Below are 13,119 nucleotides of genomic sequence, written 5' to 3'. Positions count from 1 at the left end.
CATGAATATCAGATCATTTTGAGCTAGGGAGGTATGGAACATATTCAGAAATGTTCATTTATTCTTAAAAGTTATTGTATCCTCGCTGTATTTTGTCAATGCAAACACAAATAAAATCTTAAATAAATAACAACAAAAAAAGTAACAGCCAACTCTCATCCAATAGCAGCACTCCTCGTGTGTGACGTCAATTGCATGCGCCGCAGCTGACACACACACGACACCGGCTTCGTGTGATTTTACTGTCGAGTGTAAATATGTCAACTGTCGAAGAAATTGATGAATAAGCTCGTTTATCGTTTGTATTAATATCTCGTTTTTATTATATTTAGTGTGTTATTAGGTTAGCGCTGTTATAGTTTTAATTTGTGACCCACGTGGGCACATTGATGACATTTCGTGTGTGCTTTAGTTAATGACAGTGGTCTTCAAAGGATAGCCTTTACAGTTTGTGTAAGATCTCCCTCAAGTCCGAGTCAGGATGAAGTGTCACTATGAGGTGCTGGGCGTTAAAAAAGACGCGTCGGACGACGAACTGAAAAAGGCTTATAGGAAATTAGCCTTGAAATGGCACCCAGGTATTTGATTTCATCTAAGTTAATCTATTCCATAATTGTCCCGTTTTATTATGAGGCTGTTGGTGTCGTCTCGTATTTGCACGTGTTCTCTAACAATTCCTCAGCGATGATCTGTCAAGTGCTGTTAATTATAGGACTTACGTCAGTTTAATAATGTAATAATGTATCATATTTTTTTATTCTGATTCTAGACAAGAACTTGGATAACGCAGATGAGGCTGCAGAGCAGTTCAAACTGATCCAGGCTGCATATGATGTTCTGAGTGATCCACAGGAGAGAGCCTGGTAAGACCTACAACAAACCCTGGAAATAAAACGACACCACTGTGGCCTGGTTTCACAGACAGGGCTTAGATTAAGCCAGGATTAGGCCTTAGTTCAACTAGGGCATTTAAGTAGCTTTTATAAATGTGCCTTAGGAAAAAACATTACTGGTGTGAATCTTCAGACAAAACAATGGCACTGACATTTTAAAGGAGAACTCCGGTCTGGGAGTTTTATCCCAGAATGGATAAAAATGATTTTTATTTAGCCAGCGCACATACCTGTATTTACATCCTGTTTTCGGTCAAAGTCCATAGTAATCGATTGTCGAGTTCACGCGCATGATCATAGGTACTAAACCAATGCGCGTGAGCTCGACAATCGATTACTATGGACTTTAACCGAAAACAGGATGTAAATACAGGTATGTGCGCTGGCTAAATAAACATCATTTTTATCCATTTCTTTCACATCTACTGCAGTCAGATTGACCCGCGCTCACTCTAAAGGAATCACTCACATGACCTGTGCACTTGTAATGACACATCAAGGATGTTAAGAGGCTAAAAGCAGGTTTAAAACTTGCCCCATTGAAGTCAACAGGGTGCAAATTTTAAAAAGAGGATAACACGGTGTAGGCAACACCGATTTTTGTCGTTGTTCTCTGTATTGACAGCACTCCAAATTTACAAAAAAATGAGCTCAATGTTAAAATTGACTGGAGTTCTCCTTTAAGATGCGTCACTGCAAGTTGCTTTCAGTTAAAACAGCTCAAACATGCATTTTAGTTTGGGTTTGGTATGTTCACCAAATTAGGGCCCTGTGAATTTTTTTCCCCTAGTTCCTTTTTTTCTTTCTGGACTCAAAATTATATGTTAGTAATAAAAAAGCACGTATAATCAATTGAAATCATGAAACCTATACAGTTAAAAATGTAACAAAACTAAAATTTTAGGGCCCTATGAAATAGCCTACATATAATTTTTCTCAAATTCTGTTTTATTTTTCCCAAATTCTGTGTTTTCCTCTTTAATTTTAAGGATTCCAACTATCAAAAAGCATTATATGCCTTCATTAAACTTTTACTGCCTAATAGTTTACTATATATTTTTTCTTACAATAATAGGGCCCTATGATTTTTTATTTTGTTTATTTTTTTAATTTAGAAATTCTGTATTTTATTTGTTCTGGATTTTTGATTTAGCCTAATACAAATTAATTATCAAAAACTGTTGTAATCAAATGAAGCCATGGAACTTTAACCATTTTTTATTCTGTTAAAATGTAAGCAAATGAAAATGAAAATTCCTTTTATTTTTTTGACAGGGGTTAAAACTCCCTTGTGTGAAAAAAAATCAGAATTGGGAGATAAAAATTCATAGGCTCCAGAGTTATGATCCAAAATGCAGATTGCCTTATTATAGTGCCACATAGTGTCAGGGACTGAGAATTTGCAAGTCATGTTTGTGAAAACTAAAAACAAGTAAATGAATAAATCCAGCTTTTGGAATCCATTCCCTCCCCCAAGGTGAGAGTTGTTGATTCTATCCTGTATGGGGATCTTAACCAGTATCAGTTTGGTAAATATTAGAACTTCCTTGTACAAGAAACATGGTGTGCACAGAATCAGATGGTGAGAAAATGTCCAGTTTTCGGTGAGTAATTCATTCCAGTGTGTGTTTAGCTTCAAAGCCACAAACTCTCTCGTATTCAGTTATTGACTTTGAGCAGTTCGACCTTCGCCACTCTGCCGTGTGAAATACTTTTAGACTTGGTTTTCTTCCGTTTTTTTCTCTCTCAATCTCAAACTAGAACTTGGTACAAAATGTATCTTGGTGTCATCTTTGTTAGTCTTAATATCACTGTGTGTGTGTGTGTGTTCTGTGCACATACAACTCACTGATCCTAATGTGTGTGCACAAACTTGGATAAATGCAGAGGAAAGAGTATGGGTTGCCATACTTGGCCTTCACGTCATAAGGATTTCATACAATAATGTTTTTAGTCTATTTGAGCTTCTCTTAAACTGATCCTGATCCTGTTTTCAAGTGACGTCACACCCTTATAGGAACGTCCACCTTGAGGGAAAAACAAGGATTTCCTCCGCTGCCCGCCAGTCATTTTGACCAGGTTTTTAGTAAGTACTAATGTACAGTAATATTGAAAGACCAAATTCAATATACACCTGGCCTTATTGATGATGCATACTTTGTACAGGCAAGCAGATCAACACAGACTGTAAATGCAACACAAGATTTCTTGTTAAGCGTTTTTTTTTTTCCCATCGAAAACTATTATAAAGAAAACACATTGCATTCATATTCTGGGCTCATTTGCTCGCCTGTATAGAGTATGCATCATCAAAAAGGTGTAAACTGAATTTGATCTTTTAATATCACTATTTTAGTGTAAAGTAAGGCGCTTTAGGATTAAGCATCTCCTTAGCCTGGGATCGGTTCACCCTCTGCTTATGCTGCTTGATCAGCCTTTAATTCTAACAGTCTTTCTACGTAGCAGTTTTTGAAGACAGCTGACATTTTACAAGTTTATTTCCCTTTATCGGTAAGAGCTACTATTTTCAGAGAGAGCGAGAGAGAGTTTCTGCTGCTCAATAAAAAAGGAAATGGAATATTAACGTCGTTGTTCAATTAGCGAGTCCATCATGGCAGAGAAAATTAATCGCAGATGAAGGTTTTAATCACAGGTTAGAAAGTAATTCCTGAATTGTTAATTAAGAGGTGCAACAAAACTCGATTTAAAATAAAACCCAGATCAACAAATCCTTGATTAGCATTAAACTTAGCTTAATTCAATCCTTATTGGTACTAAGTGTTTTTCACGTTAAGCGTTTGGAGCGGTCTGCTGTTTTTAGTGGTTGAAATACTGCAGCAGGTGCTGTATATGGATCACAAGTACATAAAACTTGCATCTTTTTGAGATGGATAACTGACAGATTTGTGCTGCAGTTCTATGGTTGTTTTGTCCCCCAGGGGTCCACAACAACACGCGACTAACAACTATAAATTCTGACTCTTTGACATTTTCAGCTTGTGGCGCTAGTTAAAGGGTTAGAGGAGTAGTTCACACCAACGATAACATTCTTAAATTCTCATCCTCATGTTGTTCCAAACCACTATGTTTTTTCCATTGAACACAAAAAGGTGAATTTTTAAATGGCTATTTTCCATATGGTGGTATGGATGGACTACTTTTGTGGAGCTTTTTGACAGAACTGGCTGCTGTGCTGTTGTATACAAAAGAGCTTCTTCAAAATTCTCCTTTTGTGTTCTATGGAAAAAATAACAGCATATGGGCTTGGAATGACGGAGAAGTATTTAATGTTATTGTTGCAAATTCTGCTTATCTACATGGGCTATCTGCCTAACAGAAATGAGGATTTGTCAAAACTGTGAACTGGGTTCAAAATTGCAAACAAATGAAAAACAAATATATTAAATATACATTTTACAAATATATATACTTGCAGCGTATGCCATTGCTGAATTTATAGCCTTTATTTCTTTATAAATTCCAGCTTTTATTGCAAAAGTATTGCAAATATATGGCAACAGTAATTCATTACATAGTTATTGTTATAACTTATATCAATAAAAATGACTGTTGTTTTCTGACACGTTATCACTATAGTATGTGGGACTAAGTACCAGTAATACTAATCAGTTTTTGTCCGTTAGTATACTAAAATGGCTGGTTGAAATGAACAGTCTTCATTATACATCTTTTAATTGTTAATATGGCTGTTACTTTTGTTTTAAGGTATGATAACCACCGAGAGGCGCTGCTGAAAGGGGGAGTCAGCGGAGAGTACCAGGACGACAGCATTGATCTCGTGCAGTTCTTCACTGTCACCTGTTACTCAGGTTATGGAGATGACGAACAGGTGAATATTAAAATGTATTTTTAGTTGGTCAATAGCCGCATACCTAGGTGTCCGTTCATCCTTTTTTTCATTAAAAATAGATAAATGGACAATGCAACATTTTCAATGTATAGCACATATGTATGGAAGCTTGTTTCCACCACAGAATGAAAAAGTATAAATTGTTTATCTTGCGATTGTGAACTCTATTCTTTCAGATCAGACTTTATGACACGCAATTGCAAGTTTACATCTCAATTCTGACGTTTTTTATCTCGCAATTTCGAGCTTATCTAGAAAACTCACAATTCTGACATTTTTTGCTCGCAATTGCAAATGTATATTTTGCAATTCTGCCTTGTGAACTATAAACTGGCAATTCGAGTTAAATTGGAAATTGGAAAAATGTCAGATTTTTCTTATTCTGTGGGGGAAACAAGCTTCCATACATATGTCTGCCATTGATATTAAAGGAAAAAAACCTAAACTAGTTAATTTACTGCTTAACATTTGCAATTTGCAAAGTGGATACCATCATGTACCACTGGAGGGCAGTAGAAGTTCATGTTGAAAATGCACTGCAATCCAAGTCTTGCATTCAGTTTGGAGTGATTCAGATTATTAATTGTAGAAATTGATGTGTTATGTGTTTTTAATTTTTTCTCTGTAGGGCTTTTACACTGTATACAGGAATCTGTTTGAGTCTATTGTAAAGGAGGAGATGGAGCACAGTAAAGATGAAGAAGACGAGGAGGATGAGTTTCCCTCATTTGGAGACTCTCAGAGTGACTATGACACTGTATGTAGACACTAGCACACATTATTACAGCTTTTACTCATTGTTATGTCCTGACAAATTTTGGGTGGGAGGCATGAGATTATTATGGTTTGAGCAGCAAGTTGTTGGTCAGAGAGAGATATGGTGAAGAGGACAGCTGTTTATCCACCCCATGATTCATTGCAGAATGAGTAGAAACTTCTGCAGACCTTTAACAGAGGGTCTTCTTGCATCTGTGGTCAAAGCTGGCCTTTAGCTGGTTTGCTTTTATCAAAATGTCCTTCCAGAAATGAGCTGTTCATTGTTTCAGATGAGTGTTTCTTAGTGTCTTTGGAAAAAAAAAAATCTATACTTGAAACTACTAGTTTCCATTCGGTTCTTAGCATCAGCAGTGCAGATGGAACAGCACGCTCAAATACTTTGATAGTGTTTCCTGCACTCTAATAATCTTCAGATACAAAGCAGATTGTTTTTGGAGTTTGGATCTTGCATTCTGAATCTGAATTAAATTTGATGATTGGAAGTTGCAACATCATGCAAAAATAATAAATAGACAATATAACTATCTATTGCGATTAACTCGCCGATTACACACAACATCAAAAACACAGTGTCACCAGTGTGGTGTGATTTGCAAATTAAATGACTTATACTACTGTTGAATAGTTTGGGGTCAAAAGACAGTAAAGACATTTATAAAGTTACAAAAAGATTTCTATTGGATTTCTAACTTTCTGTTCATCAAAGAATCCTGAAAAAAAAAACTATAATGGTTTTCAAAAAATATTATGCAGAAAAAACTATTTCAACATTTATAATAATAAAAAAAAAAATCTTGAGCAGCAAATCAGCATATCAGAATGATTTCTGAAGGATCATGTGACACTTAAGGCACTTAAAGCTTTGCATCACAGGAATAAATTACACTTTGAAATGTATTAAAATGGAAAACATTTATTTTGTATTGAAAAAATATTTCACAATGTTACTGTTTTTACTGTATTTTTGATCTAATACAATTCAGCCTTTGTGAACAGAAGAGACCTCTTTTAAAAATGATTTAAAAATCTTTTAAATGGTACTGTACATGATTCTGACTCTTTTGAGCTGGCTCTTTTTAGTGAATCGGTCAAAAATTATTCTGTTATCAGTTTGAATCAGTCTAAAGACACAAACTTCTTCAAGTACTCATCAAATTGTTTATGGAAGCTTTAAAGAATTGGAATCAGAACCAGAATCGTAAGAAAACTGAACAAACCTTGAGACAAAATTGAGAGAAGTTTCTTTTTGATGAATTGTTTAAAAAAGATGATTTTGAGATGGTTTGTTCGAGAGATATGTATAGATTGTACCATGACAACACTTGAATGCCCAAACATAGCATCAGAGTTCTTCAGGGGGTCTAGTGCATTTTAGACCTTTCAGCCAAATGAGACTGTGGATTATTAACTTACTTAAGTGGAACACGAAAGCATTCCCATCTAAATACTTGTCCAAATAAGCTAGTGCAGGTAACAGTAAGACGGCAGTATTTCGTATCTTAAAATACATTTCAGATTGTTCGATAAAAGAGGGAGGAAATCTTGACTGAAGACTTCACATTTGGTTCAAGCTATCCAGCATCTCGTTAAGTAGTCGAGAATATTTTCTACAGGGTCTGAACAATAAAGTTCACCCACTCCAGTTAGACCTAAAGGCTCTTAAGTGATCTAAACCATTTCCCTTTCCCGGTGTGGCCCGTACCTGCACTTTACCTAATGGAGGTTTGGGAGTCATTTGTCATTAGTGGAGGCCTGCAAGAAGCAGATGAAATGAGGATGACTGTACAAGCCTCTTCATATTTTTGTTAAAAGGATGAACCATCCAGGAAGTTTATCCAGAAAGTTATATAGGATTATAGGTTCTCTTCACATTTGTGTGACATTTTCTCAAAATTTTGTCCCCCTGGTGCTCTCAGGTGGTGCATTTATTCTACGGCTACTGGCAGAGCTTCTGTACGCGCAAAAACTTTGCGTGGAAGGAGGAATACGACACACGACAGGCCTCCAACCGTTGGGAGAAGAGAGCCATGGAGAAAGAGAACAAGAAAACCAGGGACAAGGCCAGGAAAGAGCACAGCGAGCTGGTGCGGTCACTGGTGGCCTTTGTCCGAAAACGTGACAAGCGCGTTCAGGCCCATAAGAAACTGGTGGAAGAGCAGAATGCAGAGAAGGCCAAGAAAGCTGAAGAACTGAGGAGAAAACAGAAGCTCGACCAGGCCAAGTGAGTGAGATTAGCCCATTTTATGGGGCTGGGTGATATGGCGGCATATTTTGTCCATACAACGGTAAAAATGTGTCAACTGGGAGAGATATTTAGCTTTATATAGATAGCTATATAGATATAGCCCCACAGTCATGTAAAACTTTGAAATGTCAGAGCTTTTGCATTAAAAAAATACAAATAAAAATCTAAGTTCACTAAAGCTGCATTTATTTGATCAGCCATTACTCCAGTCTTCAGTGTCACATGATCTTTCATATATATATATTATATACACACACACATTTTTATATATTCAATTTTGTCCACTTAATTTTAGCTGATATAGTATATAGTTATATTTTATGTAAGTAAATAGAAGTCTTAAAGTGACAGCAGCCTAATAAACCTGATGGTGTCTGTGTCATTAATGTTGATCAAAGAACAAAAGACAAAAAGAAAATGACTCAGTGAAAAATCACTTTTATAGCTTTAATAAGTTTTAATCTATTTATCATTTATGCAGCGAAGATTGTGAAGTACTTGATTATTCAGTTTCTGTATATTTACCCGTTAAGAGTGCGCGGTTTATCTATCAATCAGATGTGCGTGAAAGTTGTTCGTTTCTACAGTAACAGGAATAAATTAACAGTAATTTATTCCTGTGATGGCAAAGCTGAATTTTCAGCATCATTACTCCAGTCTTTAGTGTCACAAGATCTTTCAGAATCATTCTAATATGCTGATTTATGTGCCATTAGGCTGGCGGAAGGCTATAAGGAACAGAGTTGGGCCGCCATGTCAGAGCTGGAGAAAGAACTGCAGCAGATGGAAGCCGAGTACGGTCTAGAGTTTGGTGACGTATCAGAGAGTGAAGAGGACGAGGAGGAGGAGGTGGAAAACGGGCAGGAGAGGGCAAACGTAGAAGGGGGAGGTGAGTTCTGATGACGTACACGTATACTTGAGTGGATTCTGGGTACAGGTGGTCACAGGTTCAGGGACCAGTCAAAGATTCAATGCTCATCATTTTTTGATCACTTGATCAGTTTCGAAGGATTAAAAACAGTCCCGCAACACCCAAAACATTTTTTTTTGTATTTGTATAAAACTGTATTTTAAATCTATGCAGTGACTTTTAAGTGTGACATCAGTGTCCAAATAGTTGTAGAGGTCACTATATAAATAGACAGGACAAGTCAGAGTGATTCATACATAATGCAATGATACACAGAGCGTCACCAAGTCATGAAAAATACCTTAATCATACTGTAATACATTGGTGAGTAATGGACAGAACGTATCTAACAGCTGCTTGACCTTTGTCAGATGCGGTGCAGGCAGATGGTGCCGCGGAAATGGACGACTATTATGATGACCTGTATTGCCCTGCCTGTGACAAATCTTTCAAATCCGATAAAGCGTGAGTGAACGGAGCAGAGTGAACACGTGCACAGCACCCCTCACATTTTTAAGTCGGCCACTTCACAAATTAATAAACGTTATGTCATTTTTTTAGTTCAGGTCTGTAGTTGGTTTACTTTTATGAAGTAAGAAAATGACACTACCATTCTACAGTTGTTTTTTTAAATCTCTTCTGCTGACCAAGGTTGCATTTATTAGATCAAAATTGCAGTAGAAACTGCAGTATTGTGAAATATTATTAGAATTAAAAATAACTGCTTTCTATTTTAATGTATTTTAAAGTGTAATTTATTCCTGTGATGCAAAGCTGATGTGATGCATCAATACTCCAGTCTTCAGTGTCACATGATCTTTCAGAAATCATTCTTATCATTGCTGATTTGGTGCTCAGGTAATATTTATTATTATTATTATTACCAATGTTGAAAACAGTTGTGCTGAAAACCATGATACATTTTTTTTTCCAGGTTTTTTTTTTTTTTTTTTTTGATAAATAGAAAGTTCAACTGAACAGCATTTCATTAGAAATGCTTTAAATAGAAATATTTTGTAGCATTCATTTCATACTGTAACTTGTGATCAATTTAATAAAAAAAAAATATATATATATTAAAAAAAACTTTGAATGGTAGTGTAAATGGACACAACACTAACATTAGTGTAGACATTTAATGATTTAGAATTCTTAGGTGTTGTTTTTCTACTTTAGCCTACATGTTTTATTAATTAATTTAATAATCACAAACAAACGGCATGTTTTGAACTAATTTGCATTACATGCATATCATTTAGCAGTATAATCTGTTTCTCTCATATCAGCATGAAAAACCATGAGAAGTCCAAGAAACACAGAGAGATGGTGGCATTGCTACGGCAACAGCTGGAGAAGGAAGACAAGTCGCTGAGTCAGAACTCTGTGGAGAGAGAGGAGGAAGAGGACGATGATGAGGATAGTGATGAACTTGGTGGCACACCAAGACAAAAGTAAACCATAGCTCTAGAGATGTGCTCTTTGAATATAATTTGTTTGTTTTGCTATTATAGTATTTCACAATATATGCCTGATTTATAAGCGTTTACTGTGTCACATGCTAATGTAAAAAGATTATTAATAATATTAATGTTAAAATCAATAGGATAGATCATGCATAATGTCATGACATTTTCTTTATTAGTTATGTAATAAATAAAGGAGTTTTGGAACATCTATAAGTTTGTGTACTTAAACGAGGCATCTGGTGGCATTATTGGCTGTTCCTGTCCACTGATTGGTTCATTTGATTACAGATTATCTAAAAGGCAGAAGAAAAAGAAACGGCAGCAGAAAACCGTAAATGTAAGTCACTGAAATCTAACCTCAGAAGTATTTGAATTGGCTAGACCTGATCCTGTAAAATGTAATTTTTCTAATACGGTTGTTCTGTAGAACCTCCCAGAAGAGCCCGAGATGGACAGTCCAGTCCAACGGTCCACAGAAGAGCGTCCCCCACCTGCACCTGATTCGGGCAACAACGAGGACGCCCCAGTCCCCTCTGAGGGTCCAGATGAGAATCTAAAACCAGAGGGATGTGAACCCGCAAACCAAAAAAGGTGCCTCTCATATGCCTGTTTAACTATCCACCGGTTTAAAATGTTATGTTGTTATAAAGTCCTTTGTTGGTATGAACTGAGATTAACTCTTAATGTCACATTATACAGCTCTGAAAAGTCAAAAGGGAAGAAAGGTGGAAAAGACTCTAAAAAGAACGGCAAACCACATGGCGGTGTAGAAGTTGCTCAAGAGGTGTGTACAGTACTTACGTTAGCATGTGTATGTGTACATGTGAGCAAGCAGCAACTCCTCTATGGCCTTACAGCTGTTTTATAATCATCATCCAGTCATTTACAACTTCATATGACTTATTATAACATGATTTTCTATAATCATCTATAATTTAATAAAAGCCAGCTTTGTTTATTCTCAGTCTGATTGGTGTAATAAAGTAGTTCTACACACTGTTGAAATAAATAAACTAGTATAAATGAAATAATTATTCTTCCCATGCTTGTAATGAGAAGTGCTTATCAATCAAAAGAAAAGCTTGAAAGACTCCCTGTTGTTTTCCATCAAAATAAAAGTTGATGGTTTAATGAGGAAATTAAGTAAAAATTTGTATTTTAATTTTACATTTGTTTTACAATTTTTTTTTTTATTATTATTTCTTGGATTTTTTTATTATACAGGGAAATATTACAGTAATTTTTCTTTTGTTTTGTTTTTTGGTCATTTTTATATTTTTTATTTAGTAATATATATCAATATGGCTATAAAATACTACTACTACTACTACTAATAGTAATAATAATAATAATTATTATTATTATTTTGCCATATTGATATATAATCACAACATGTTTGCTAAATTGTGCAGCCCTACAAACAAGCACAGCAGATTTGTTTTAATTACATTTTAATCTCAGTTTTTATCAGAAAAATCGTTATTCAATTTAGATTTTTTCCCCCCAAATGAGTTAATTATCGCTCTCAGAAATGTCTGTCAACAATTGGTGGCAGTAAAGCTTGATGTAACCTTTCTCAATGTTTTTTTCTGCTTTTTTTCTTATAGAAGGAAGTGAACCTGCGCTGTGTGACCTGTCAGTATGAATTTGCCACCAGGAATAAACTTTTCGATCACCTGAAGACCACAGGCCACGCCACTGCCGTGTCTAGTAACGCTGCACAAACGTGCAAGAAAAAGAAGGACACCAGGAAGAACAGATAACCGAGAGGCAGACTGAAAGACTGAAGCCCCTCTGACTGTACGCTTGTCCAAGAAAACCTCGTTTGATGGCATGCAGTTGCGCAACCATCAGGGAGTGCGTTTATGGGCCTGCGTGTCTTTTTGTCCCTATGAGAATGAATTTGTGCCCTGTGGGCTGACATTTCTTTTGTAATGCACCATATGCCAAAAGATTTCCCTAGAACTGCCATTTATTCCTACCATAATTGATGCATAATCTGGTGCGTCAGAGCGGTTCCGTAGGAGAATGAGACTTCTATTGAGTAGACTGTGCATATGTCGTTTTTTTTTTAGGAAGTTAAGAGTAATTATGATGGCACGTTTTATGTCACATTTAGTTGCATTTTCAAAGTGACCATTGCAAAGTGGTAAACTGTAAAAGGCAACGTGAGGAATAAAACTCCACTGGATGTTTTGAACATGGATGTTTTTGACATTTTCATTTTATTGGAAATGTTTTGGAAGGTGGAACTTCTGTTTGGAGAAATGCGCTATGAACCGCAAAATCTCACAACAATGTTAATATTAGTAATAAGACCATTGGGTTTAAGATCGTAAAGAGGTAAAAGCTAAACATTCAAATATGTTTAATGTACTACGTGTGTAACGGGTCAGCTGCAGTATAAAAAGGCTTAGTGTTATGCAAAACAATACCAGAGGATTTCCAGGAAAGGATCGCAAAAAGAACTAGAAAAAAAAGAACGGATGCTTAATAAACAGTTGCTGTCTTTGCAGGACAAAAATATCCTTCTCTTCATATATAACGTTTTAAGAGACAACAGATTTATTTATGACCTTGCTTGCCTTAATGGTATAAGCTATGAATGTCACTTGAACTAGGTCTGGTTTGAATTTAATCCTATCGAAAATCTCCAAACATGTTTTATGTATTTATAACAGTGTCGTTTTAGACACGACCCTGCAGTTGATGTATATGTAAAAAGCTACAGACATTTGTAGAAATCTCTTAATCTTTTTTTTTAAGTCTACAAATGTGCTTTAGTCTTTATTTAGCATTGCAAGAAATCATCATTTGTTAGATTCTTTTCACTTTTTTCAGCCCTGAAAACAATTCCCTTATTGGAAAGGTAGTTTGTACCAGATTATGAGTTTGTTTGTTGCGTAAGGAAATCTTTCAAGTTCTATTCTGACAGTTAAAATCAATATAAACTTGGT

The 13,119-nt window shown here is 35.7% G+C and overlaps 1 protein-coding gene across 1 annotated transcript; it reads left to right on the top strand.

Annotated features, from left to right (window-relative positions):
• The first annotated feature begins 177 nt into the window (after positions 1 to 177).
• dnajc21 (DnaJ heat shock protein family (Hsp40) member C21) lies at positions 178 to 12,368 on the top strand. The gene is made up of 12 exons (XM_079846779.1): positions 178 to 578; positions 770 to 863; positions 4,620 to 4,743; positions 5,393 to 5,521; positions 7,458 to 7,762; positions 8,503 to 8,675; positions 9,068 to 9,161; positions 9,983 to 10,147; positions 10,451 to 10,499; positions 10,590 to 10,753; positions 10,862 to 10,946; positions 11,770 to 12,368. Exons 1-12 carry the CDS (start codon positions 482 to 484, stop codon positions 11,923 to 11,925), a joined length of 1,635 nt encoding a protein of 544 aa, XP_079702905.1. The 5' UTR covers positions 178 to 481; the 3' UTR covers positions 11,926 to 12,368.
• The last annotated feature ends 751 nt before the right edge of the window (positions 12,369 to 13,119 follow it).

The sequence above is a fragment of the Squalius cephalus genome (genome assembly GCF_949319135.1).
Source record: "Squalius cephalus genome assembly, chromosome: 17".
In the NCBI taxonomy this organism is placed as follows: Eukaryota; Metazoa; Chordata; class Actinopteri; order Cypriniformes; family Leuciscidae; genus Squalius; species Squalius cephalus.
Note: the sequence above shows the minus strand (reverse complement) of the source record. Positions and strands in the feature narration are given on the sequence as shown.